Source organism: Mustela erminea, chromosome 2 (genome assembly GCF_009829155.1).
Source record: "Mustela erminea isolate mMusErm1 chromosome 2, mMusErm1.Pri, whole genome shotgun sequence".
Classification (NCBI taxonomy): domain Eukaryota; kingdom Metazoa; phylum Chordata; class Mammalia; order Carnivora; family Mustelidae; genus Mustela; species Mustela erminea.
Genome location: NC_045615.1, coordinates 18,617,266 through 18,644,616, shown reverse-complemented (window position 1 = coordinate 18,644,616; position 27,351 = coordinate 18,617,266). Strand labels below are relative to the sequence as shown.

The window sequence follows — 27,351 nt, the reverse complement described above, 5'->3', positions numbered from 1 at the left end:
GTTGTAAAGCATTTAAAGTGTACACCGTGGGGATTTGCTCTATACATATGCAGTGAGAGGACTCTGGGGATGTGTTTTGAAAATAGAAATGTAAGGCTATCAATATTGTAGCCAGTTGCAGCTGAACCCTAATTAATGTGATTGGAGAATTTAATTTAATCTGCATAAGTATAGCCAAATTCCATCAAACCAGTGACTCATATAAGATTTTTTTTCAAACCGTGTCATTCTTTGGTTTGGCTTTTTTAAGTTACACACACACACACACACACACACACCCCCACACGAATGAATACCTGAAAAAAATAATAAAGTGAAATAACTGAATACCACATGAACTAACACAGCTGTTTCATTCCTGGTGCTAAATAAATACCTGTATTGAATGGGTAAATAGAAGGAGCGATCAATTTAATAATCTTAATCTACTGTGTTCCCTGAATCATAATAATTTTGATATATTGCTTCCTCCAAAAGGAGTAAATACTAAAACACTAAAAAGTGTTAAGTTTTCTGGCCTTCATTATTATCCAACTTAATTTTTATATGCATCTCTAAAACACTCCAGTAATCATGTTATTAAAAATAATGTCTAAACACCCCATTTTCATGACTTGCGTAAATAACGTGTTTTTACAAGTCTATCATGTTGTTTTCTCTAAAATAGGCACTTAAAAAATTGCATTCTTATTTGAAACACTTACTATTTTTCTAATTGCTGAGACTAGCATATAGGGTATTGAGAAATTTCTTACCTTGAACTTGTTTTTTCTGCTGTATGTAAGATGTTAAGACAAGTTCTCCTTTATATATTAAATAAATAGAAGTTATTCATTTTTGACTCTCAGATGAGCAAAATATAAACAGCTAATTTTTGAAGGTCCATTAAATTTTTGGACCTACAGAGCGCACTTCAGTCCATGGGAAAGGTAATTACCCAAATGGAATTCCTAGGGCTTGTAAGCGTCACTGGACCTTTAAAAACTTGTGCAATTTACTCCCTTACCACTGTTAGGTCAATGTTTTTATGCTTTCCCAAATGCTCCTTTTGTAGAAATCCGTTTCTCTTCAATTAATGTCTTAAAATAAAACAAGGCCCAAACTAAAGCCAAATCAACAAATTGTGCGCTACTTACCATAATCTTTCCCCTTTATTATCTGTAGGATTCTGGCAGATGATCTGTTCTTTCCATTGGAGTCTGAACAAAGTATTGTTAAATTGATGTTTATATCAGTGGGATGGCGATCCACAGCACATCTGCATAACAAAAGGGGGACATCCATGATTTCTTACCAGGATCTTTTCTAAACTCTGACTGGAGATTCCCGACATAGGAACTCCTCTGTGGGCTGGCAAGAACCCGCTGGCTATTTCTTTGGGATCCTCAACAGAAACATTCAGATTTGTTTGTTTACTCTGCTCAAGCTAAACAACCTCTGGAGAATATTTCCTAATTTTTCTTGGTATCTATCTCTAGTATGAATGTGCACAGAGACTTAGAACATTTGTTAGTGTGTTATTAAGGACTGTCACATATATAATGAATGCACTGGTAAGGTATGCAAGCCAGCGGTATCATCAACTCACATCAGCGACACACAAATAGAATTAGTTTTGGCATTAGTTTTGTGTTTTGTACATGGAATTGTTATAGTCTAAAGCTCAGGCTGCTCTAACAAAGGAAAGAAAGTGTATGCTATAATAATATAAATAAAATAAAAGAAAGCCTGTCGCCACAACCACTGAAGTCTTTTACATTAACTGTGTCTTCATGTCACCCCCAGTCTGGAACTAGAATATTTCCATGACCTAAGCCATTGACTGTAAATTCTGTGAGCACAGGGACCACTTCTAGCTTCTTTATCCCTGTATTTCTGTTACCCTATTCAAACCCAGGGTTATAAAAAGGGCTCAATATTTGTTGAATGTTTAAGTCCATGAGGGACTGGGCATGTGGAGTTTGGGTTGGGAAGAGAATGAAGCTGTATAATATAATTTTTGAAGTTCTCACAAATGTGGAAAACAGTGTTGCCTTGTTTTTAGGTTTCTCAACTTTGACATTATTGACATTTTGAGCCAGAGAATTCTTTGAACAGGAGACTAGTAGAGGGGAGGAGAAGGAGGGCCCTGTACTGAGCACATAGGATGTTTAGGAGCATCTCTGGCCTCCAGCCACTAGATGTCAGTAGCATGAACCATTCCAAAAATGTTCCTAGAGGTTGCCAAATGTTCACAGGAGGCAAAGTCATCCCACAAGGAATCACTGTTTTAGGTCAACAAAATGCAGTAATAACTTGACAACCGAACCAAACCATTAAATAAACTAGAAAACAAAACAACCTGAGAGTAAGTTCTGGGTCTTGAGAAACGTTAAGAGTCATATATCATGTCAGCAGTATCAACAACTGTGGAACAAAGACTGGTGCATCCAAATGATCCCATTCATCATAGGGAAACTACGAGCCTGAGCTGCCAAAGAAAAGTTAGCTGTTCTGTGGCAACAGTCCCTTTATTGTCCTCTTTAATTCAGTGTTTCAGAGTACAATGCCTGGCAGGGAACAGGACACAGACGTGATGTGACTTAAGGTGGAACTAAATCCATACAGGCAGAGAGAGCTTTCCTGTAATGTCTTCCTTTTAAAGATGAAGAAACGACGACAAAAGGTTTGACCTCTTCTTATCAAGAAAGAAGCAGATCTAGAAGGAAAGCCCAGGCTTCCCAAAGGTGGAGATGCCATCAGGCCTAGCTCTGGCTGAATACTATGGCCACTGAGAACCACTTGACCCTTCTAACCTTTAGTTTCTTATGGTAAAAAAGAAGTTGGACAGTGAAACTCTGTAGGATACCCTATGGTGGGTACACGTCCACCTGTCCAAATCCATAGAATGGACAACCCCCGGTGAACCCTAATGGAAACTCTGGACTTTGGGTGATGAGGATGTGTCAAGGTAGGTTCATGCATTGTAACAATGTCCCACTCCGGTGGTAGATGTTGCTACTGGGGAGGCTATGCCAGGTGTGGTGGTCGGGGGGTAAATGGGAAATATCTATGTTCCAGGCCAGCTACCACCGAGTACTGCTGAGAGGCATAAATGAACTAAAGTGGTTGAGATACTTAGTTCAGTACTCTGCACCCAAGGTGCTTAACACAAGTCAGCTTTACTTTTAGCCAGTAATTATCTGAATTTCCTTTCTGCTTTATTAAATCTTTCTCTGCTTGAAGTGCTCTTGGAGGGAGGCACAAGTTCCCTTTATAGCCCCCTGCTGCCCGAGGAGGGAAGACTCCACGGCTTAGGCGTCCAGCCATATGCAAGATCTGTAAAGCGCCTCACCCTGCGTTTTTGCATGGAGGGCCCAGGACCCCCTGGAAGATTGCACGAAAGCTCCAGTGAGACTGCCGTGACTCAGGGTGCAGGACTTCAAAGTGCTGCTTTGCGGTGGTATCTGAGAGTTCTGAGCTATAGGAATGGAATGTGACAGTTTCCTCCACATCCTGAACCCACCTTAAGTATTCCCTGTCGCACAGATTTTAAGATCTGCTGAGATGCCAAAAAGGAAATGAACTGTAGACTTGGACTTTGATGGAGGGGAGATGAAGGGCATGAGGGATTATAAAAATAAAAAGTTCAAGAAATACTCACCTTGCACATAGTGAACACTCAATAAACATTAAATAGCAATAATAACTTAGCTAGTAAATGAATGAATGTGGCCAAATATCCCATAGTATGAATAAGGGACCACAGATTGGATGAAGCTTTCATCATAGAATTGCTATAATATACTTCATAGCATTTTTAAAGTATACCCCAAATTTCTCCCTCTACATACATCTTAGTACTCCTTTCTTTATAGTTCATTATAGTAAACAATCAATATGAATTCCTTTAGATTTATAATTTTTTTCCAAGGGAAAAAAATGTTAACATTGAGCTCCAGTCCTTACGAACTGATACTGTACCATTGTATGTTAAGTAAAGCTATGATAAGACCTGTAATTTATTTAAAACCTACCATGTGTGTCAGGCATCTACTTTGTGCTTTACTTCTAGATTTGTAATAAATCATTATAGCCTTCTTGCAAGGTAGCTATTACCACCCCTATTTAATGTGTATGGAAATGGAACACCTCTTGGTTTCAGCTCAAGTCATGATCTCAGGATCATGATCCCAGTGTATCGATCTCAGGATTGTGAGACCGCCACCTGTGTGGGGCTCGGAGTTCAGCACAGAATCTGCTTAAGACTCTCCCTCAGCCTCTGCCCCTCTTCTCCTGTCTTAAATAAATGAATCTTAAAATAAGTAGAAATAAATTTTAAAAAATTAATGTGTATGGAAAATTTCATTTAGAGGGGTTTAAGGAGACAATTTAGAACGTGTATTATCGGGGCGCCTGGGTGGCTCAGTAGGTTAAAGCCTCTGCCTTTGGCTCAAGTCATGATCCCAGGGTCCTGGGATCAAGCCCCACGTCGGGTTCTCTGCTCCGCAGGGAGCCTGCTTCCTCCCTTCTCTCTCTCTCTGCCTGCCTCTCTGCCTACTTGTGATTTCTCTCTCTGTGTCAAATAAATAAAATCTTAAAAAAAAAAAAAAGAACGTGTATTATCTCTCTAAATTTGAACAACTGAAGTCTTAATCATTATACCGGTCCAACAGCGTTTATCTAATCACACTCCAGAACCTTAAAGGAGTTTTTCTCCATGAATTTGTTCTTTTCGGTAATGTCCAATCTGCCTTCTCTATCTGCTTCATGCAGTAATAGAAGAAAAGAGTGCTCAAATAATGGGCTGGTGTGATTTCTGGAGGCGATACCTTGGACATCACCCGTGGATGCTCTGTGCGTGGACTCCTCTCTCTTTTCCCAGTTCCCGAATCCCAGCCCAGCTTTAGAGCAGGCGGGTGGGGGCGGGGTGGGGGGCGCGGTGCAGACTGTGTTCTCACCTGCCAGGATCGTGCAGGCCGTGTGCAAACACTTCTGGGGGCTGGTTGGTGCTGTTGAAGTGCGGGTTGCTCCTCGGTATGGAATAAGGCACGTTGCACATATCCGTGTCTACGTCCAGCCGGAGCACCGACCCTGTGAAATCACTGAGAAATTGGAGGACAAGTTTCAGTATTTTCTGCCTTTGTTACGTATTTCGCCTAAACGAAATTTGGGGAGGTTGCTCTACAGTCCAAAAAATCATTCCCTCCTTTGAGACGAAAATATTAAAGTTACAAAATTCCGAATCGTGGGCAACGAAACCAGGGGCAGGTTGGTTTCCGACAAGCGTCAGCAAGCCACTCAGCTCGATGGTGGCCCAGGACTGCAGCATCCACCGCGTGCCGCATTTTGCAACTCTTCTTTCTCTTTTGCCGGTCCATGCCTTTCCCCGCGCCCGCCCAAGCGCCCAGAGCCCGAGTCCAGCCAGCAGGTGGCACGAGCTGCGGCACAGAGCCTGCGGAGGGAGCTGCACCTTTCCCGGCTGCGTATCCCGCAACCCACGCGGCACTAATGCACTTTCCAACATCTGGGAACAGCGATTTCCAAATACACCACCCGCGAAAGACAGACTTCTTCTTCATTTAATAAATGTAGACATCCATAACAGAAGTTAAATAGTTAACCAAGGCGACATAATTCAAAGACAAGTCTTTTTTGTTGTTTTTTTTTTTTTTCCAACCCAAAGACAGTTCCTAACTCACTGGCCCTCACCCCTTTTCCCCTGGACTGGCACTTAAAAACATTTTAATGTCAAGGGGAGTTTTTTTCTTTTTTACCTTAAACCGTCCATTTCTTCCATATCATCCAGTGTGATCATCCCATCACCGAGAATGATGTATAAAAAGCCGTCAGGGCCAAAGAGCAGCTGTCCTCCTAGATGCTTTCTGTGGAGTTCTGCGACTTCAAGAAATACTCTGGCTGTTCTCAAATCAACTTGATGGGGATTTTTTCTACATTGTAGGGAGGAAGCAACACCGTTAATTGTTAAAGCTGTAAGGGGAATCCACCGGAAAGTAAACCGTACACAAATAGGAGAGGAGGCACTTAGGATGCAAATAAGGAAACATACGCTTGAAATGGATCTAATAAAAATTCCCAATAAGTGACATTATTTTCTATGTTTTAGAAGGAGCATGTAAGCTGAAAGATAACTGAAGAAAAGTGTCAAAGCTACCATTTCTCTCAGTTCTCCTTAAGGACACACATGCGGTTTTCAGCAAGGTGGAGATTGTGGTCTAATTACTGTCACCTTAACTTCTAAAATAGTTCAGAAAAGAAAATGAGAAAATAAGACTGAAAAGTATGTCGTGAGGCATCTTAGTGATACCTGGATACTGTGTATTCCACAACTCGAAGAATGTGGTCATGAGGCCCGATAGCCCATCGTTCTTGGTTGGTGGTATAAGACACATACAGCTTTCCATTTTTCTTGTAATTGGGATGGAATGCAAGGCTTAGCAGACCTCTTTCATCTCCTCCCTGCAGTCAAATGAAAAACACAAAGAATTGTGAAGTTAATTATGTTCTTTATTGTGTTTCAACTGGAACCCCAAAAGAGTCTCTTTCTTTCTTCTGGATAATCTTTGCCCAAACTCTTTTCTTTTCTTCCTTGCCTACTGCACAGAAAAGGATTATAAAACATTTCACTTTGTGGAACTCTTTAAAGGTTAGAACAAGACAATTGTCTTGTGTGGTTATCTAGGCACAAGACCCTTACCCCACTTTTGTCAAGTGATTTGTGTGTGCAATCTCAGGAAGCTAGGAAGACAAGTTTAAGTGCTATGAAGAATTCTTTGCCGGGTTACTAGGTTGCTTGTAGTTCATAGAAGACAAATAAAAAGGTTCATAATCAGCAGTCACTTCTAATCCAAGTCTCCTAAACCTAAAACACAGTGTGGGCTGCCAACTCCCACTGTCTTGGCAATATGTTTAGAAAACAGTTAAATTGCTTGTGTAATATGTAAACCTTTGTTTTACCCTGGAGGCATCTACATCAGTTGTCACAACGATGGTGGTCTGTTCATCATACCTAGGTAATAAGCAGCCTTGGCCTATCTACATAGGAATGAGGTATTTTTACATGTATCTTTCATAGCATAGAGCTTTTCTTTATAGAAGGTTGGAGAAACGGGAGGAGGCTAAAAACCAGGGCTGGCATGGGGGTGGGAGAAATACTAGAGAGGAAAGGGGACACTAGGAAATAAAAGAAAGATCCCAAACAACTTTCTTTGTTATTATATGAATGTCAAGGTTTGTATACGTTAGGCATGCCAAATGCTGTAACAATTAAAACATCATCATGTTCTTAAATAGAAAGGCATTTTATCTTTATTTTCTGCTAATTCAGCTTGATGAAACTCAATATGGTCTGAGCATTTGTTTTATCCCACAAGCAGTCTAGGGATTTCTATAATGAAATTAAAGTATCTGAAATTATCTAGATCAGAGTTTTAAAGTTCAAAGTCTAAAAAGCCAGTGAGCTCTTTCTCTGTAGTTTGAGGAGTTAACCAAACCGGCATACGACGTGTCCTGGAAACTATGAAGCAACTGCGGCTAGGGCATCACCTTACCCACACGCCTGCATTACACACCACATCTCCTGTGGCCAACAGCTGGAAGTGACCTTTTAGGCATCTTACAGGAGGGAGATGATCTCCAGCACTGTGACTTCTTCACAAGGTCATGCTCAGTAATAGAAGCACCCTCATGCTCTTCTCTCCAAAAAGAGCACGTGTTGCTACCAAAACTGAGAGTGGGTGTGGTTTGGATTCTACATGGATTGAAGAGTTTAAAGGTTTAGGCATCAGAGCTCACTTAAAGTAAACTTTGCTTGATTTATCTCCTGGATTAGAGAAAAACTGCTTCAGATATATGCCATCCAAAGTGGAGACATCCAAACTTCAAGAGTGTGTAAATACTAAAATGGATACAAATAGCCAGAGCACTACCAAAGCATTATTTAAGTGTCAAAAAAGTCAACCTCTTCATTTGCATGTCACAATACGCTTGGTAGGAATTTCAATGAAGACAATCTCCCTGAAGGGTATGGATCTAGGACCTAATGATATGATTAATGGAAATGAACCTCGGTTTTTCAGATTATCTTATAGTGATTTTACTATTGATTGGATGTTGCTGTTTTTTAATATTTTCATTAAACAAATATTTCCTCTTACGAGACATTGAAAGCTGGAATGCATAACTAAGGACTGATTGTAGAAAAGCACATTTAAACCTCTTTGATGGACGGATAAAAAAGCCAAGGGGTGGGATTTAGTTTGTGATTAATTCCTCTTCCGAGTGTATTTCACTTTACAGCTGTGAGTGCAGGGTAAGGACTTTGTGCCCTTTTCACAAATATTTGTGTTCCAACTATAAGAAGCTTTTGCTGAAAGTAGTTCTTTTGTAGTTTTTAATCAAATCATCTGAGATACAATTTGAGTTGGAGAGCAGCATGGCTTAGAATTTGCTAGCTGCTTTTCAGGAATTAGGAATGTAGAATTCAGGTACTGTAGAAAGATAGGGAAAGAGATTTAAACAAATCCACAAGTGACAGAAGACAACGGTTCACTTTAGAGAGTCACCTATCACATGAATGAATTTGGGGGCATCACTGGCATTTGTTGAAGTGCCAAATACAGAAAAAGAATGAGACATGTGAGTGACAAGGAAATAAATTTAAAATGGAATCTTAGAGAGTCCGTAATTCTGAATTTTTCAGGTCGTAGGATTTACATTTGTTTGATTATGACAAATGATTTCGTATTTTTAAAGTCAGCTTTGAGGCGCGAAGTAGTGATCTGGTTGGCTTAGAAACGTGACTAATGATTCTTTAAGTTATTTCAGAGAAATACTCACTTTCATAACTATATTGATGAAAAATTTAATGTATTAAGTAAATATACTAGAATGTCTCCCGAAATTAGCTTTGTAAACTCTGTAGTGTAACGTGACTCCTAAATGTTCAGAGATTGGGAAGGGGGGATATATCACCACTGTCAGGAGATTAAAGTACCTATAGGCTCACGTTTAGCTTGAATTGGCCTTCAGAGTTACTTTGTCGATTTAAAGTATGTGACTGACGAATCGTGATTTACCTCTCAAATGTAAACCTACATTTGAGGTAGGGGCCATTTTTCAAGATTTATATGGAGAAACAGGTTGACTGGGCATTAAAGGTTTAATTTTGGAGCAAGGTCTGCTGGAGTCTACAATGCAGACATTTGAGGCCTCAAGGGCTCTCTGGTTGCTTCAACTATGGTCTTCACCAGGGAAGCACCTAGCCTGAGACCCTGCACACTGGCGCCAGGAAGAAGGGCAGGCCAGCAAGACTAGCTCTCAGGGGAAAGCCCTTGGGCTAATGACTCTTCTTCCTTCCCTTTTACCTCAATTATGTGTAGCTTTATCAAATGAAAATCACGCACTACTTCCAGAAATTTCAAATTATCAAATTGTTTCTAGTGAGCATCAGGGAGAATGAACCTCTAGTGATTAATTCAGTCAAGCTGGCTGAAAAGGGAGAAAGACAATTAACAGAATGGCAAACAGGAGAGTCATGGTTCAGGGACATTGGCTTCTAACATTATACTTTTGGAAACATTAACCATGTCCAAAATGCTTATCCTGACTCATGTGAAAAGCTGTAATTTATCAAAACATGCCCATTATACTCTGTACTCTATTATTTATACTGAATGCTTGATGTGCACCTTGTGCTTCTGGGAATGTACATCAGTGCTAGAAACTGGCAAGTAATTTACAAATAACACTTTAGAGTTCTCTTAGTTTGGGGCTAATGCCTTTCTTCTCTTTTCTTTTCTTTTTTTTTTAAGTTCACTGACTGAAACTTCACCCAAGCATCATAGGCTACTTACCACAGGACACTTCCTTTACCTCCGCTTAGCTTTCTCAAACTGCATCAACTTGGGGGCAGCACCAGACCAAGCACAAATGACTTATCAAAATCAGATAGTTGAATGATTTGAAAATAATGTCCTTGTATACTTTGAATTGACCCATGTTTCAGAGTAAATTGTAAAACTCTCTTAAGAGACCTTAAATAAGTAATTAGCTGCCATTCTAGTTATCATTCAGCTTTCAGGAGCAATTTCACAGGTTCAACAGAAAAGAGTAAAAAACCCCAAACAGAGAGTATTGATGAATTTCATGTGAGTACAAGATCAGATGTGGTCCTATAGTTTTGGGACAAACGCTTCCCGGATGAACACATCAAAGTTCTAACCGATTGACCAAGAATATTCCTTTTCTTCGAAGAAAATGGAAATATCTATTAGAACAAGAGAGGTAATGATAAAATGATTATATAATTTGTAAGATAAATATTATATATATATATAAAGATTCTTTTTTTAAGAGACATTGTGGGAATGGTTTTTCATTATGATTTTTAAGGAAAACATTCCCTTCTTACTTTCAATGTGGCTAAGGTCAATTTTTTCTGAACCCTATCTTTAAAATTTGCCTTAATCTTTTCAGGGAACGCTGGCTTATATATTTTAGGAAACAAGACCGGGCAGCACTGAACTATAAGCACCATTTCTCACTTCTCCTTATTTTTTCTTAGTAACCCTTTGGCAAGGGACTAGCTTCAAGTTTGGTAGTCTACAGAACAGCCTTATGGTATTGAGAAAGCAATGAAATGCAAATTAAATTAAATAATGCAGAGCTAAGTTTATGATATGCCTTGTTATATATAGTCTTTGTAAAAAAAAAAGTTTGTATTTGATATTCGTTCAACAGATATTTATCAAATACCTACTATGTGTTAGGCATTGTACTTGGCACCAGGGATAAGAACAATTCTCTGTCCCTCAAAAGCTAAGAGTATACATGAAAACAGATAACAAAGTCAGATAACAAAGTAAGTTTTTGTTGTTTCATTCTCACCAAACTTCTGCATGATGTTGATTTTTGGGTGTGGGGGAGGGGGTGAGTTAAACATGGCTACACTATTAGAAATGCACACAGCCCAAAAAACAAGTAATGTATTCTGGGTAACTTTGGACACACAGGCTAACTAGTATATTAGCACCCAAGGTTTCTCCACTCTAAAACTTTGTAAGGAAAAGAAAAAAAAAGCTTGGTTTTATGAAATCTAAATTACACGAAGAATGTTAGGTTGGGTTTCTGCAAACAATAAGACCATCTTCCAATTGATTTTATGCATATGACACAGATGTGAATGAAGACCTCTAGGAGAATTGGTATTCTCTTAATAATAAAGGAATTTCTGAGAATTAATATAAGAATAGTGAGGAGGTATTTTTTAAACTGTTTATAAAATATATACTTTATTAGGAGGCATGTCTCCCTTATTGTTATTCACATATCTATATTTTGTGTTCCTACACACCAGGAAAGGAACAAGAGAGCTTGGACACCAACATGGGCTCCTTCTCATGCAAAAACCTTTGCTTCTCTTAGGCTGGAAACTTTTGCTATTCCGAAATGAGAAGTAGGTTTGTTTGAGAATTGTTAGTTCAAATACAATACCAGATGTATTCATTTTTCATTGCTGCTATATAGAAATTATCACTTAGTGGCTTGAAACAACACAAATCTATTATCTTAAAATCTGTAGGTTAGCGTCCAACATGGGTCTCCCTGGGCGAAGATAAATGTGTCAGTAGGGCTGTGTTTCTTTCTGGAGGCTCTATGGGAGAATCCATTTCCTCTTCCTTTCCAGTTTCTAGAAGCCATCCGGCACTCCTTGGTTTTTGTCCTCCTCCCTCCATCCCCAAAGCCTGTAACAGGGATGAATTGCCTCCTGTGGCACCACTCAGACCTCCTCTGCTCCCTCTTCCACTTTTAGAAATTTGTGATGCCACTGAGCCCACCCCGATAATCCAGAATAATCTCCCTATGTGCGGTCCAGCAACTCAGTTCCATTGCAACCTTAATTCCCCTTTGCCATGTGAAGTAACATATTCCAGGGATTAGGATGAGGACATCTTCTGGGAGGAGGCATTATTCTGCCTACTACATGGATATTTTAATCTGTTTTTCAAAAAGGATCCCAAGTTACTTTCGACCTGAGCCATCCTAGCCACGTTACTGGGGAGCATCCTGAAATGTGGAGCTCAGCACAGGTGGAGCTCATCTATGAATTCACAGAGATATTTCAGGGAAGCTTTGTCACAGCAAGCACCCTCTCTTGGCTGTCAGTTATGAAAGAACAACCACCGCCCTCTAAGATGACCCTCTAATAACACCTTTCAGAATTGAGGAGGAGGAGAAGTAGAAGACCAGGAGTTAACATGTGGACACATACGAGTTCAGTCACAAGCAGAACTGCTGTGTTAATCACAGGATGCAAAGAAGGTAAAAAGAAAATGTAGACAAACCATTTCTACAAACTAGAGGATTTCAAACTCACTAAAACTGTATTATTTTGTTTTGTTCATAAGTTTTGAGACATACTGTAGAGTATTAGTTTCTTCACAGATCCTGGAAGAGATGAGAAGAACTGCTTTTCAGTAATTCCAAAAGTGTAACTTGGTCTCAGAGGAGTCAGTTCCCTAAGGATCCCGAGTTAGCTTATAATAAAGTTATGGTATAATGAAAAATATATTTGGTCTTTGTCCTGGGTTCCTGGTCCAGAGCTCCTAAAACAGCTGGAATTTCATGAATGACAGGGGTGTCTTTTGTTATTCACAATAAACCCCTGTCAACCTTACCTGAGTCTATGCTAATGAAGTCACTCTTGGTGGGCCCCTGGATAGCTTTAGGATGAGGGCTGGTGGCCAGTGGAACCAAAAATGTGATTAGCGTTAGCAGATTGGAACTTCCAGCAACCCCTCCAACTTCCAGGGAGGGAAAAGAGACTGAAAGTTGAGTTCAATCACCAGCTCACATGATTTAATCAGTCGCATCTCATGATTAAATGATAAAGCCTCCATAAACCCCCCAGGCAACAGGGTTTAGATAGCCTCCCGGTTGGTTAACATAATGAGGCGCTGGGAGGGTGCCCTGAAGGACCCTGTCCTCTCTCCCCCATACCTCGCCCGATGCATCAATTCCATCAGGCTGTTCCTGAGTTGTAGACTTTATAATAAACCAATAAAAGTGAATAAAGCAATTTCCTGAGTTCTGTGAGTTAGTAAGCCTGAGGAGAGGCTTATGGGAACCCCTGAATTTGTAGTCAGTTGGGCAGAAATGTTGAGAGCCTAGGCACACTATTTGCAACTGGTCCCGGAAGTGTAGGCAGTCTTGTGGGACTGAGACTTCAATTGGTAGTGTCTGGGCTAACTCTGGAGAGTTAGCATCAGAACTGAAATTACTGGACACCCAGCCGGTGCTGAATAATGGTTGAGCAAAAACTCTCATTTGGTGTCAGAAAGCACTTCAGAGAAAATCGGAGAGGTTCATTAGCCCATCTGCCTTGCCAGGGAGAAAGAGATCATGATCTACTCTGCTGAAGAAATTGAAGTTAACGAGTACTTGGGAAAAATTTGGTAGTTTTCCTGTCATATATATCTTTCTTAGAGATTAACATTTTTATAAAATGTCTTTTGTCATTTTATTATTCACTCTTTGGTTTTTTTTTGTTTTTGTTTTTTTGTTTTTGTTTTTTGTTTTTTTGTTTTTTGTTTTTCTTTTCTCCCCCACCTTAATTCTCTGAGAAGGAAAGCAGCCATAATATACTGCGGATCTATTATAATACTCATAGTTTTTCTTTTCTTTTAAAACGTCCCCTATTTTTTCAGATTTGGCTTTTCTTTTAGATATGTTTTTAACTTACTCTAATTATTCTTTTGGTTTGCTGAAAACTGAATTCTCTTCAAGGCACTGTCTTGTCTCTTCAAGGCTGCATTTTTGTTTCATTGTGTTCACCCACTGTTCTAGTTCTCCAAGAAGTATATACAATTTTCAAATGCTTGCAGGACCCAAGCTCGCCTCTACCACACTCCCCTGACAAAGAAATCTGACCTGCTTCAAATGAGGTTGGAAAGCTGCGGGAGGACACCCAGCAATTCGGAGTTTTTAGGAAGTTTCTCATGAAGTACACGATTTCTGTTATGTAGCAAGTGGTCCATGCCAAATCTGTGTTCAGGACTATACATTTTGTCTCCTGAAGCCAATGTGAAAACAGACTTAAAAAGTACAAATGAGAGCTATTCTGGATAGAAACCGCTAGACCACTAGCTTTCCTCAACAACTCTCTTCCCCACTCTTTTCAAACATAAACAAAATAAATCAGTCTTGCTGGGTTTCAGTTACAACCTACACCGAGGAAAGATACTAGAAGTGGTTCTTTCTAGAAATCCAGCTTCCTAGTTGCTTCTTATTCCAAATACTAATGTTCTCTTGATATCTCACAACTATGGGGGAAAACCATATAAACATACTCAATTATGTACTTAAAAACTATTATGGCCCGAATATTTTATGTATAAGATTTATTTTACACAAACTTTATGTTTGTCAGATGGAATGAAATTTCATATTTCTATTTTCCCTTAAGCTTTTCACCTATTTGAACTATGATATTTAATACAGTATGGCATATTAGATAGTGGATTGACTTGGACCTTTTATCTTGTCCAGGCTGTGGAGAGTTGCCTTAAAACCTGTAATAGATGCTGCCCAAAGAATCCACTATTATACCCAGGGAACGGCTTGAACACTGGGCTTTTTTTGTCTCAGTATGTGTCACAGGATAATAGTATCTGTGGTATTCCAAAGTTCAGTTCTTTAAAACACCTTCTCTAAAAGAAAAAAAAATTGCCTCAATAAAATTAAACTGTGTGAAACATCTATTTGAAATAACAAAATAATAAAACTACAAAAAGTGTCAATTCTCCAAAGCAAAATCTTGACTCTAAACACTTTTTTGAAGAAGGAAATTTTATAGAGATATTGGAAGCATTTAGAGAAAGCCAAGCTTTTATGTTGTGTGTTTAGGCTACATGAAGATAAATTAACAAGAGTTTGACAGAAACTACAAGAATATTCATGAGAAATTAAAAATGAATAAAGATGATAATCAAAAAGAGTTTTGTAGCTATACTAAACTTTGATATGACAACCTAGCGGTTTAATAGTTTTTGGACCTTAGATTTGAAAAAGTACACACTTCTAGACTGAACTGTAAATGGATAAAATATTGGGCAGCTACCTTGTTAGACATAGCAAATGTGAGATGTGTAAATTAGGAACTAGACCAATTCTCCACTAGACTGCAAGCTGCTTGAAGGCAGGGATCGCTGGTCTTTTTGTTGTCTTGGGAAGAATCTTACCTATATTGGAAGCCTCGTTATAAAAGGTAACGTAGTGAATTCTTCCTATGTGCCAGAGACCATGCTAAATAATTTACAAGCATTATCTTGCTTAAATTTTATAACAACTCTAGAGTTTAATACTATTTTGTCATTATCTTTATGTTCTGGATAAGGACACAGAGGCATAGAGGATTTAAATAACTTGTCCAAAATGCACAACCACAAGTGGCAAAGCAGAGATTGTGACTGAAGGACAAATAATGTAAACTATTATGTGACACTGCCCCACCAACAATTTCCTAAATGAAGAAATGAACAAACAATGGATAGATTGTATTTCCTCATCAGTATCCATTGTTCTTGGCTTGAGGCATTATTAAATAACTCCAGTTATTTTAACACAAAGTTTAAATTAGTTTTAGGGCAATGAATATCAGTATACATTTTACAATGTATATCAATCAGCTGATATACTGACTATCTGGAAAAAAAAAAAAGTCCTGATTTGTGTATATTTCCATGGTGTAAGTACTTTCACCGTGGCCAATTTCAAAGCAGCAAGTTGATGTCACTGACTGGTATGTGAAGAGACCAGCACAATGAGCTCTCGCAAGCCCATGACCACCATTGTAGAATACTTCTATTCTCCTTCGAACCTCTTCCGTTCTTTCCCTCCTTTAATATTGTGCTCCTTTCTTTTTGCTCCTGCTTTAATAAAATTTTAATTTACCTGTCCTTTTCAATGTGAAACACCCAAATATTTTTGTGAGTTAAGCAGGGGTTTAAATAATTAAATAAATAATTATTTAAATATGAGGGAGGAGGAATTTCGTACTGGATTTTTATTTACTTTATTCATTATTATTATTGTTGTTGCTTTTCCTACTGGATTTTTAAGTGAAACATACATAAAAACTAAAATGCCACCTAAAAATAGAACAGAACACTCAAGAATCCTTTCAGCAGGTTTACTTGGTTATTTAATGGGGCAGGTGACAACTTCTCAGGATCTTTCCTCCCACTCATAATGTTGCTTAGATAATCAAAGAATGTAAAACCACTTTGTAAATTCCACATTGTATTTGAATAAAAGTTAACTATTACAATGGATAGAGAGGTAAGAGTCATCCTCAAACTCAACTGACCTGTAAAATAGTAAGATTTTGGAATGGAATGTTATTTTGAAATAGAGAATGTGTAGTCCTATGTTTTAATTGGATGAGGAATACATTTAAATTATGTATGGAAAGTACTATCTGCTGTCTTCCATTCAAAGAAATTTTAGACTTCAAAAACTATAAGCATGGAAAAGCATACTTATATTTACCACTAGACTCACCACATAGCTTTGATAAAGAACATTCCATATCTCTTCAAAAGATTTAGATGATATCTATTACCAATGACTTATTAATAAATGATTTGCAACTCTGGAGGTAGTCAGATTTTATCTTTGAGTTGAAACATATGTTTCAATTGGCCACTGTGGGATTATTCTTTTTTTCTTAGTTAAACAAATACATACAGTGTTCATACACTCTAAGGTTAAACATGAAATGATTTCTTTAGAAATTAACCCCAACATTTGAACTGATGCAGATTACGATGACCTTTCCTTTCTACCAAAAACAAACTTTATCTAAAAACACACATCCAAGATGATAAAACATATGCATTCTTGATACTGACAAAGCTGTGACAATGAGTCAGAGCAATGTTGAGTAGTACAATGCACTTACATGAAGAAAAGATGCTGAATTTAGATTCAAATTTGGATATCCAATTATAAGCTAAGGAAGAATTTAAGATTATTCAAAAAGTGTATAAGATAATGCATAGCCATTCAAAGATATATATATACCCAAAGAATAAAGGAAATATTTGTATTTGGGGGACTTCCATTTTTTCCCATCTTATACTGTCTCAAGAATTCCTTCCTAGGATCATTCTTAAAGTATATTATTTTCAAAAAATTGTTAAATTGATAAACTTTGGGCAAAACTTTCTAGAAATTTCTGCAAAGTCCCCAAATTAATTTTCTTGATGAGTAGGAAAAAGAAGATGTCCTTCTATTGTTTTGCAACTTAGAAATATCTTTCTTAGAATGACTTGGTCTATAATAAGGAAAAATAATTTTTCATTGTTTATTAATAAAGGTCTTAGGAAAGTTAATGGTTCTTATGTTTGTAAGAATAAAAGTAAATTTTTATGGAGTTATTAGGAATATTGAATCTCTAATTGGAAAACAATGAAATAAAATGTACTAATATAATTTCATTTATTATCCTTAAAGCTAACATCTTTGAGGTACAAATTTTAGTCTGACCATTTTGTTTTAAACATTAAACCTAGAAATATAAAGCATGTTCCTTTGATAGTGTCATCTGGTCTATACATCTGTGGCTTGAGAATTCTTTTTTGTCCTGTCTGAAAATTGAAGATTCAGGGTGCTTTCAAAGAAAGAATCACAATATTAAAAATAAATGCTTAACTACAACAAAGAGAACAAAATTGTTTTTAATGAATTTGACCTCTTCCTTTTATCAAATTTGTTGTTTATGATGTGTGGCTAATATGGTGGTCATGCAGCTAAAAGCATTATCTTCAATTCATTATATGGAAATATAACATTAGGACACTTGACTTTCATAGCCATGTTTCACTGCTTTTTGCCATTTAATATTTCTTATTGTTACTCTAAGAACTCAATTGACTTATATGAGACCAAGCATTAAACAATTAAGTAAGATTATTGCTTTGAAAAGAAACCTTGGAAAAAAAAAACCCTCACAATTTAGACCACCGAGGAGCACTAATAAATTTAAGAAAATATGAGATTTCCTCTATGTGACTTCTCTTCAAAAGTTACACAATAGATTACTGCAACTTCAAGGTCATATAAGAATTATGGTACTTCAAAAATTATTTTCTGAGTAGGGTTTGTATTTATGTAATTTGTATGTCAATTAAACTGACAATTTATCAAAATAACAAAATCAAATTCTTTGAATCTTTGGTACATTCATTAATCACTATCTAGCAAAATGATAAAAACACAGGATTTTGGCAACACTAAAAAACTAAAAAATGATCAATTAAAACATTTTTACATTGAAAAACCACCCCTATTCCAAAATAACAATAGCTATAAATCAACGTTTAGAAAGCAACCTTTTACTATGTGTCAGATATTCAAATTCAGCAACCTTTTTTGGTATTTAACATATTATATATTTATACTAATTCTGAACAAAAACAATTGATACATTTTTCTGAAAAATGTATCCTTGGTGTTATATTATATAAAAACTTAAAATATAAATTTTTGCAGTTTTGTGTTTTCTATAATCAGGAAAGTATGATACTATTCCATTAGGATGGAGTAAGTGTGGAAACTATATGTTATTATATGGTTTTTTAGGTACCTGAAAAATCTGAAGTCCACACTAAAGATAGGAAACTAATTATAAAATTATAAAGAAAGACTAAAGGGAAGGCTTGAATTTCTTAAGTTCAAAAAAGAAAAAAAAATCTGAGAACACGTACCTTGCCTCAAATACATGAAGATGAATTTTAAGGAAGACAATGTCTGGCTATTCACCTTTTCCATGGGAGTGTCACAAAAGGACAATTTTCAATGCACAGGAAGATCTGTTCCCTATAATTCTTAATATAATGCCACATTTTCTTTAAATATTTAGGGATAATAAAACTGGGGGCCAAAAGGGAGAATTTGGGGAAATTTCCGATATTCAAATTGCATGAAACTGTGTTCTTTTTTTTTTTTTTTAAAGATTTTATTTATTTATTTGACAGACAGAGATCACAAGTAGGCAGAGAGAGAGGAGGAAGCAGGCTCCCTGCTGAGCAGAAAGCCTGATGTGGGACTCTATCCCAGGACTCTGGGACCATGACCTGAGCCAAAGGCAGAGGCTTTAACCCACTGAGCCACCCAGGCACCCTGAAACTGTGTTCTTAGATGACCGAGGGAAGCGCCAAAGAGAGAAAGACAAAGTAGAGTTTCCTAAGGTCTATAATTCAACATCTGTACCAATTTGGACGAAACTGATGGCATGTTAATGCTTCCCATCTGAATGCACAGTTCCTGGTTCTAAATCAAATGAAGTGTTTATAAAAGTTCCACTTTCCGGATAGGCAGCACCCACCCTCTGCAACACCTGTAATGTCATTACCATTTGTCCTCTCCGATGGCACAGCCCTTGCTCTCAGATTCCCAGCACTGCGCTCAGTCATCGGGGGTAAATATGGTAAGCCAGTTGCTTCCGGGTCACCGTGCATCAAATTCCTATCCGTTTGTGTTGAAGAGCATGGGCTCACAGGTTCAGGTTTGGAACTTGGCTCCTTCACTTGCAAGCTTTTTGACTTAGCCTCTCTGTGTCTCAGTTTAATCACCTTCAAAACAGGGATATTTCCTGTCTCCTAGGCTGTCCAGGAGTAGTTAAGAGAGAAAGTATAGATTGGGACCCCCACGCTGTTGGTACACAGTACATGTGAGCCACTGTTACTCTATGCCATGGCCACGGCTATTGTGTTTTAGTTGGCAAAAGAGACTTCCAACAAGAGCCCTCAAATAAATACATAATTAAATTTTGAAAAGGACTCTAAAAGAATAGGGAGTTAGGGGAGAGCATATCAGGGGAAATCTAATTTAGAGAGGGGGGTCAGGGAAGACCTCTGTGAAGATATACATTCAAGTCAAAACTTTGGGTGGGTGGGGGACAGAATGGAAAGGGGAGAAAAGTCAGAGGAAAGAAAAATAGCATCTCCCAGAGAGAAGTTTTATTGAGTATAATTCTTTGGGAAAAGAGAAATGCAAAAGAAGAGCACAAGAGTGTGGAGACTCTCCCATATTTGCTCTCTGACCATGGGAGTGTTAGGGATTTGAGGGCACACATTAATGGAGTGGAACAAATGTGGGTTCTTCAGTATGACAGCCGGGTTTGAATCCTTGCCTTCTGACCTACAGGCTGTTTGACTCTGGGAAAGTAATAGAACACCCTTGAGCTTCAGGGTTTTTTCTATCATAACTGAATTACAACTTCTATTCCACAAGACTTTTTTTTTTTTTAATGACAAATCCACAAAATAGGATTTCACCATTACTAGCACTCAGCGGGTGCATATTTGGTGCTCACAATCAGCTCTTTTCTTCCTCCTGCAAGACGGCAGAGAGGTGGGCTTGTAGTTCATGTAGGAGACAGAAGGCAGCAAGCAGGTATACTCTTCTTAAAAGTAAGGGAGGATGGAGAGTTTGAGATGATCATCAGGGATGAATCATTCATTCATTCGTTCATTCACTGACTATCCTGTCAGAGCTATAACCCCAAACTAAGATGTCACTCTTGAAAAGTAAAAGGTCAACTTCAAAAGAGAGGAGAGGGCACTTGGGTGGCTCATTCGGTTAAGCATCCAACTCTTGCTTTCAGTTCAGGTTATGATCTCAGGGTCCTGGGATCGAGCCCCATGTCAGGCTGGGTGCTCAGCGTGGAGGCTGCTTCTCCTTCTCCCTCTGTTCCTCCCACTGCTCTCTTTCTTTCTTTCTCTCATACATAAATAAAATCTTTAAAAACTAAAAAAGGATAATTCAATGATACCTCCTAAGCACTTAAATTTTTCATTTTAGTAGGAAAAACTATTTTTTTTCCATTTTGATGGGTTCAAGTGGAAAGCTATAGTTAGATAAAAGGTTTGATTTTTTTCCTCATTGGACGGTGTGTGCAACAAGTGACTTTGGGGGTGAGGGCCTTGAAAGAGGCATGATACACGTGGTTCTCGTATGTTGCATTGGTAGAAAAGCTGCTTGTTTGTCTGTATGTTTGTATCATTTGAAATCAAATAAAGGAACCAATTTATAAAGGCCTTCTTATATATGGAATCTAAATTTACACAGGCTTATTCAGTTATATCAATAAAGATACTTATGTTTGTGTTAATACATGATGTTTGAATATGAGAGAAGAAAATATAAACATAAACACGTTAACAAAAACTATATAGATACTTCAAGAATCGTCATACAGTTAAAAAAAGTAAAATTCTTGAAACAGCAGTTCATCAGCCAAATTATGGACACAAATTTCAGCAATATTAACAAAGTACTTTGTTCTTCTCTTTTTTAAATACTTCCAGACACAAAACATAATCCCTTTATTTTCCACCTATAAGCCTGGATTGTGGGAATCAGGGACTCAGGAAATGTGAAATTATTTATCAAAATTAATATGCATGATTTAAAACTTTTTAAGGATTTTCTTCTTACAACCAAAACGTAAGGCCATGTTGATGTGAATATTAGAAATCCAGGTATCTGGAAGCCCACACTTTTATATAATGACAAAGTAATTTCTTTTATTGAAAAACTGGCAATCTTTCCAATGTGTTATAAACAGCAGACTATCACAGATATATGTGAGATTGTATAGAGAAGTCTCCAATATATAGTGAATATTATTTTGTATAATACCACACATCATTCCAGAACAGTCTAGAAGCAGGAAATGGCCCAAGACAGAACTGCCCTTATCAATGCTGGAGTAACTTTGGCCTCCATCCACTGAGCTGGTTAAAACATAGTATAAAGCTAAGTTTCCTTTGAAGCAAGTAATTTTCTGAGACAAATCAAAATGGAGTTAAGAAAGGCATGGACAGGATAAAGGACAACTCATTTTCCTTCTTAGGCTATGGAAGTTTTTTGTTTCTATTCCCTGTGTAAGATGATTATAACAGCCTTTCCCTACTTCTTTCACACAGATTTGTAACAAATAAATCCAATCGTTTGACTTTGCCTCCTTAAAACACTAACCAAACTTTCTGACTCTCACCACCTGAAGAATTAGTCCAAATTATTTAACAGGGAACAAAAACCCATCACAAGGCAGCTCTTATCTTCTTCTCCAGCCTCAACTTCCTGCTCTATCTCATGTTCTTCCCATTCGAGCCAGTCAACTTCCATGTTCCCTAGGCTCTCACATCCTGCTGCCGTGGCTCTCGGGTACTCGCTCTGCTTGGAATACCACCCCCATCTACTTGCTCTGGAGGAATCTGTTGATCTTTAAGACCCAGATCAGTTCTTCTGCAAAGTATTCTCTGACTCCAGAGTTCAACATGCTTCTCTCTTTTCTCTCTAGTACTTTCTACATATTGCTAGAATACCACACCACTATCATTTCATTTTGTACAACACACTACCAGTCTCCCTACAGGATAAAGCAGAATTCTTCAATGGAAGTCCAGTCTTTTTATTATTATTTTTTTAAACTGGACTCCAGCAGTCAGCCCAATGACTGATCTCTAAAAGGCACGCGACCATTTGTTGAGTATATGAATAAAAGACTGTAGGACCTGTAACTCTATCTCATGTATTTTGTTCATCTTTAAGATTTGATTTTATCAAATAAGTCATTTCAAAGGATTTCTCTAGAAAATGTATGACTTCCACTTAAAATTAGTAGAACAAAAGAGAATGTTGCTAACATAGGCTATAAAATATGAGTTTAAAATTGTTTTTCGAGTTGTAGACTAAGTGAAGCAGTAGTTCAGAGAAAAATAAAAGGTAATTATTTCCCATTACGAGTTTTAACAAATTTGTGCCTTACTACCATGTTGTTTTTTGGGATAAATGTGTAAAAGACAACTAATGATAATATAGTAGTCCTAGAATCACTTCCTAGGATTAATGTCATTAGAAAACATAAGGCAAATTATTAGGGAGCAACACTAGACAATTTGTTTTTCCTTATAACTACTTGTCTAGAGCTACAGAGCACAAACACTAATAAAAGTCAGTCATCATTATGATGTCATTCTCACAATTTCCTTAGAAATAAACTACCGAGTACAGAAAATATTTATAATGTACGACATCATCTATGTGCCTTTCCATTGCTTAAACTTTGGGTTATATTTAGTGAGGTTTCCTGTTTGTTATAAAGAACACCTTCTGAGTGAAATAAAATACATTAATAAAAGCTTTCTGAAGTCAAACTATCTTTTCAAATTGCATATATGCAGGTGTACTTAAACACTATGGCCCGAGACAACTGTATGACCTAATCTGGCATATTAGGAAAAGTTTTTTCATTTTTGCAACTCAAACTCTTTGGAAGGTGTTTATCTGTCACTGAAATGCTCTCAGTATCTAAAACCAGCTCGCAAATATTATCTGCCTACTGGTATGGCATGGGCCCTAGATGACATCAATAACACACCAAACTTTTGGGAGAAATGAGTGCTCCAATGACATTTTTAGTCAGAGTTTCTGATGCTCCCACTTTAAATCTATAAAACATCATGCCCTTTACCCAGGTTTGATTTACGAGTAATTACATCTTGCACAGAATGGGAGACGCAGGAGTACTGAGAAGTTTTGTGTGCATGAGAATAAATCCTCAACCTTTCCATTCTTGCATATACTTTCTTGGATGATGCATTTCCCCACTTCCCATTCTACAGGTGTTTCATCGGGCAGAGTTAATGAGTATCTACCACTTTACATAGTCTCTTGGACATTGAACATGCTCCCCATGACATGTGCCTTTTGGAGTGGAAAATGGACTTAGGAAAACAAAAGAACAAAAGAATCTCGGGTTTCTTCAAATACATTAGAAGGGCATAACCCTTCCCCATAAGTTCTAATATTTAGACTCTTAATTTATTTTGGCAGAAAAATCAAACTTCCCACTCACCCACGATAGAGGAAGCCTTATCTCACCACAGGTGAAACTTTTCCCTAAGACCTGCATGAACATTTTCACCTGCTGGCTGCTTACAACCTCAAAAAAAGAATCTATCATTAATTCTACAGAAGGGCCCTCTGTCAACCAGCGTCAAACTGGGGCTCTTCTAGCAAGCCCACTTAGCTTCCTTTACAATTTATACTGCTGAAGTTCAAATCAAACATAGCTACCTTTTCTGCTTCAACAAGTTAGTCTACGGTTGAGCCCTATTTGAAAACGGGCTGCCTAGACCAGGAATTTGAGTGTAACTCTATTAGTTTATCATGTAAGGCTCATAGAAGACAGCCCCATTGGCAATCAGTACTGATTCTGGAACAAAGTTTTTTTCAAAGGTTCACAGATTGGATCTTAAATAGTTATTGGATGAATTTTGCACAATTACTTGAGTCAGACACCATGAATTGGAACCCTAGCTCTGCCAGTTACCAGATCTATATCTTTTGGAAGATTACTTAACTTTTCTGAAAATGAGTTCTCTTATCTATAAAATAGGACAATAATGCCCAGATTATAGGACTATGGCAAGGACTAAACGGATGCGTGTTTTGTAACATCTCTGAAAGTTCATGGACTTATCAAAGGTTCAACCCCATCTCTAAACCAAGGGTATGTAGAAGACCGGCTGTATCAGAGGTGAATTTGCCAGAGACTACATTCAACCCCTTTGTGTTCAGCCAGTGTCATCTGAACGGTCTTACTTTACACGGAGTAGCTGTCCTTCTTCTTTACCCCAAAGCACTCTACTTTTATGAAAGTGATGTTTATCGCAATGTCATGAGACAGGACACAGGAAGAGAATATCATCAGGATATTGAAGGAGACATAAGTAGGATGACATGCTGTATTATTCAGTTGTAACCAGTGAATGATAAGAGGACTGGCTAAGTACCACAATCACATAGAACGACAAAGCTGCAGTATATTACCAAGGAATAAATCACCCTTGCCCTGAAGACTTGATCATCTATTTTGTTTTTTTTTGAAAGGGAGAGAGAGAGAGAGAGAGAGAGAGAAATCACAAGTAGGCAGAGAGTCAGGCAGAGAGAGAGGAGGAAGCAGGTTCCCTGTTAAGCAGAGAGCCCAATGCGGGGCTCGATCCCAGGACCCTGAGATCATCACCTGAGTCAAAGGTAGAGGCTTAACCCACTGAGCCATTCAGGTGCCCCTTGATCGTTTATTTTAAGCCATGGGGCCTGAGAAATAAAGAGTAATGCCTTGAGCAACCATGATTTGGAAAGAAATCCAGGTAAGCGCCTTCCTTTTCAGTGTGTATGCTTTCATCCGTATTCTGAGAAATTTTTTGTCCCTGTGACTGTTGAGGCCAGACTAACGTCTATTGGGAGCTGCTTTGCTGAGAAGGCTGTGGTCTTATGACAAGCCAGTAAATAGCTCTACAGTCTCATTCCTTTGCCCCCTTCTCTCCACTCAGAGTGGTTTACATCTTTAATAACGTTTTAATAGTCTCGATAAAGTCTACAACTTACTAGTCCAAGTTGTTACCGGAAATTTCATCTCTAATTTAATTTGGATAGGCAGAGAGCAAATGTCTTCCCAATAATCTTTTTCAAGAACATTTCCCATTTTTATTTTGTTTTCAATATTTGAACACATCTTTCATGCCCCGCTCTCCCATTCTAACTCCAGTAGCATCTTTAATCCCAAGACATCCTACCTACCCTTTGGAAAGATACACTTAATGCACTCAGGATCACAGATAACAAAATGTTGCATTTTAACCAGTCTTTTTCCTTGAACAACTTTTACGCTGTTTCTACTGATTTTTTTGAAACTTTGCAACATTTCCCCAAAGACTGCTTCTCACTAATTTCCTGGCTCTTAAAAAATTCCTTTTCTTCAAGTTTGGTGTCATAATAATACTTCTCAGAGCCTCCAGGGAGAATACCGAGCTTAATTATATTATGGCCACTGTAATTTGGTGGGTCAGCCACACTTACTTCCTTAACCAATTCATATGCTACTCAAGGCTAAACCAAGAGTAACCTCTCTTTATGCTTCAGCAACAAGCTGTTCCAAGAAAGCCGTTGTTTATAGTATTGAGAAACTGTTCCTCCAAGCCACATCCCAGTGTAATGTTCAGTTGGCAAAAAGAAGGTTGTATGTTGTTCAACACGGAAATCTGCCTCATTCGACCACCCAAGAGGGCAGCAAAAATAAGTCACCTAGTAAAGGTGGTCTTTTATACAAAGGTCAAACAGAACTTTACTGGAAACTTTGGGTGGATTGGAAAGTCCTGGCTGAATATAGTGAACTGCATAATTTAACATGTGCTCAGGTTTTACCATATAAGTGAGGCTTATTGCAACATTGATACATGCTTCATGACGTTTTTTCTTTATGAAACAGTGATTTAAAAAAAAAAAAATGAAGCAAGATGGCTTGTGCAAGATACTGCTTCCTAATCTGGACACAAGCCTAAATCAGCTTCCTTCTCACTCCTGTTTCTTTTTTTTTTTTTTTTTTTTCTTTTTCTTTTATTGGCAATTGTCTGTAGTGGCAGACACCTGCTTTTCCTGCTTTTCGTGATGACAGAAAGGAGGAGAAGAGATGAGGGAAGTAGGAGAGCAAGAGCCGGAGCCTTGGTCATTGTGTTGCTTGTATCAGGTGCAAAATATATTCAGTTAGTCAACTGACATTCTCTCAATTTTTAGAACATTTTTGTTTTTAGTAATTTTGTTACCATCATCAAGGTCATTATTATACCCATTTTATGATAGAGTTAAGAATCAGGTGTGGTATAGTTAAGGACATTTTATAACTTTAAAAATATAAGACTTTAGGGTGATCATTTGTCCTAGTTTGCTTGAATATAGTTCTGGTCTATGTTCTTTTTTTTTTTTTTTTAAATTTTATTTATTTATTTTGACAGACAGAGATCACAAGTAGGCAGAGAGGCAGGCAGAGAGAGAAGGGGAAGCAGACTCCCTGCAGAGCAGAGAGCCTGACGTGGGGCTCGATCCTGGGACTTTGAGACCATGACCTGAGCTGAAGACAGAGGCGTAAGGTACTGAGCCACTCAGGTGCCCCTAAAAGTACGTTTTTAGACAAACATATCAGTTTTGTTTAGTATATGACTCCAAAGCCTGGCATATAGGAAGATGACACCAGTATGGTCCCTGTCTTCTTGGAGGTTATGGTCTATTTGGAGAGATATGGCAGTATAAAATGGTTTGTGATACAGTAAAGGATGCAGCTCAAAGAATGTTCTTGGGCTATTTTGTATAGAAGAGAAAAATGGAGTTATATATAGACTATGTTGCACTGTTAATGGTAGAAAGCAGCAGTATATCGAGGGGGTCAAAATAATGCATTTGGGATTTGAGATATGTATAAAAGCCACAGGTGTGCCATTGACT

The 27,351-nt window shown here is 37.9% G+C and overlaps 1 protein-coding gene across 1 annotated transcript in view; it reads right to left on the bottom strand.

Annotated features, from left to right (window-relative positions):
- Positions 1-27,351, bottom strand: part of HHIP (hedgehog interacting protein) — an 86,772-nt gene that overhangs the window by 24,160 nt on the left and 35,261 nt on the right. The window contains exons 5-8 of the mRNA XM_032332395.1: positions 6,308-6,459; positions 5,757-5,930; positions 4,941-5,084; positions 1,137-1,258 (exon numbers count right to left, since the gene is read on the bottom strand). Of these exons, the coding sequence (XP_032188286.1) occupies positions 1,137-1,258; positions 4,941-5,084; positions 5,757-5,930; positions 6,308-6,459 (592 nt within the window). The remainder of the gene's footprint in view (positions 1-1,136; positions 1,259-4,940; positions 5,085-5,756; positions 5,931-6,307; positions 6,460-27,351) is intronic.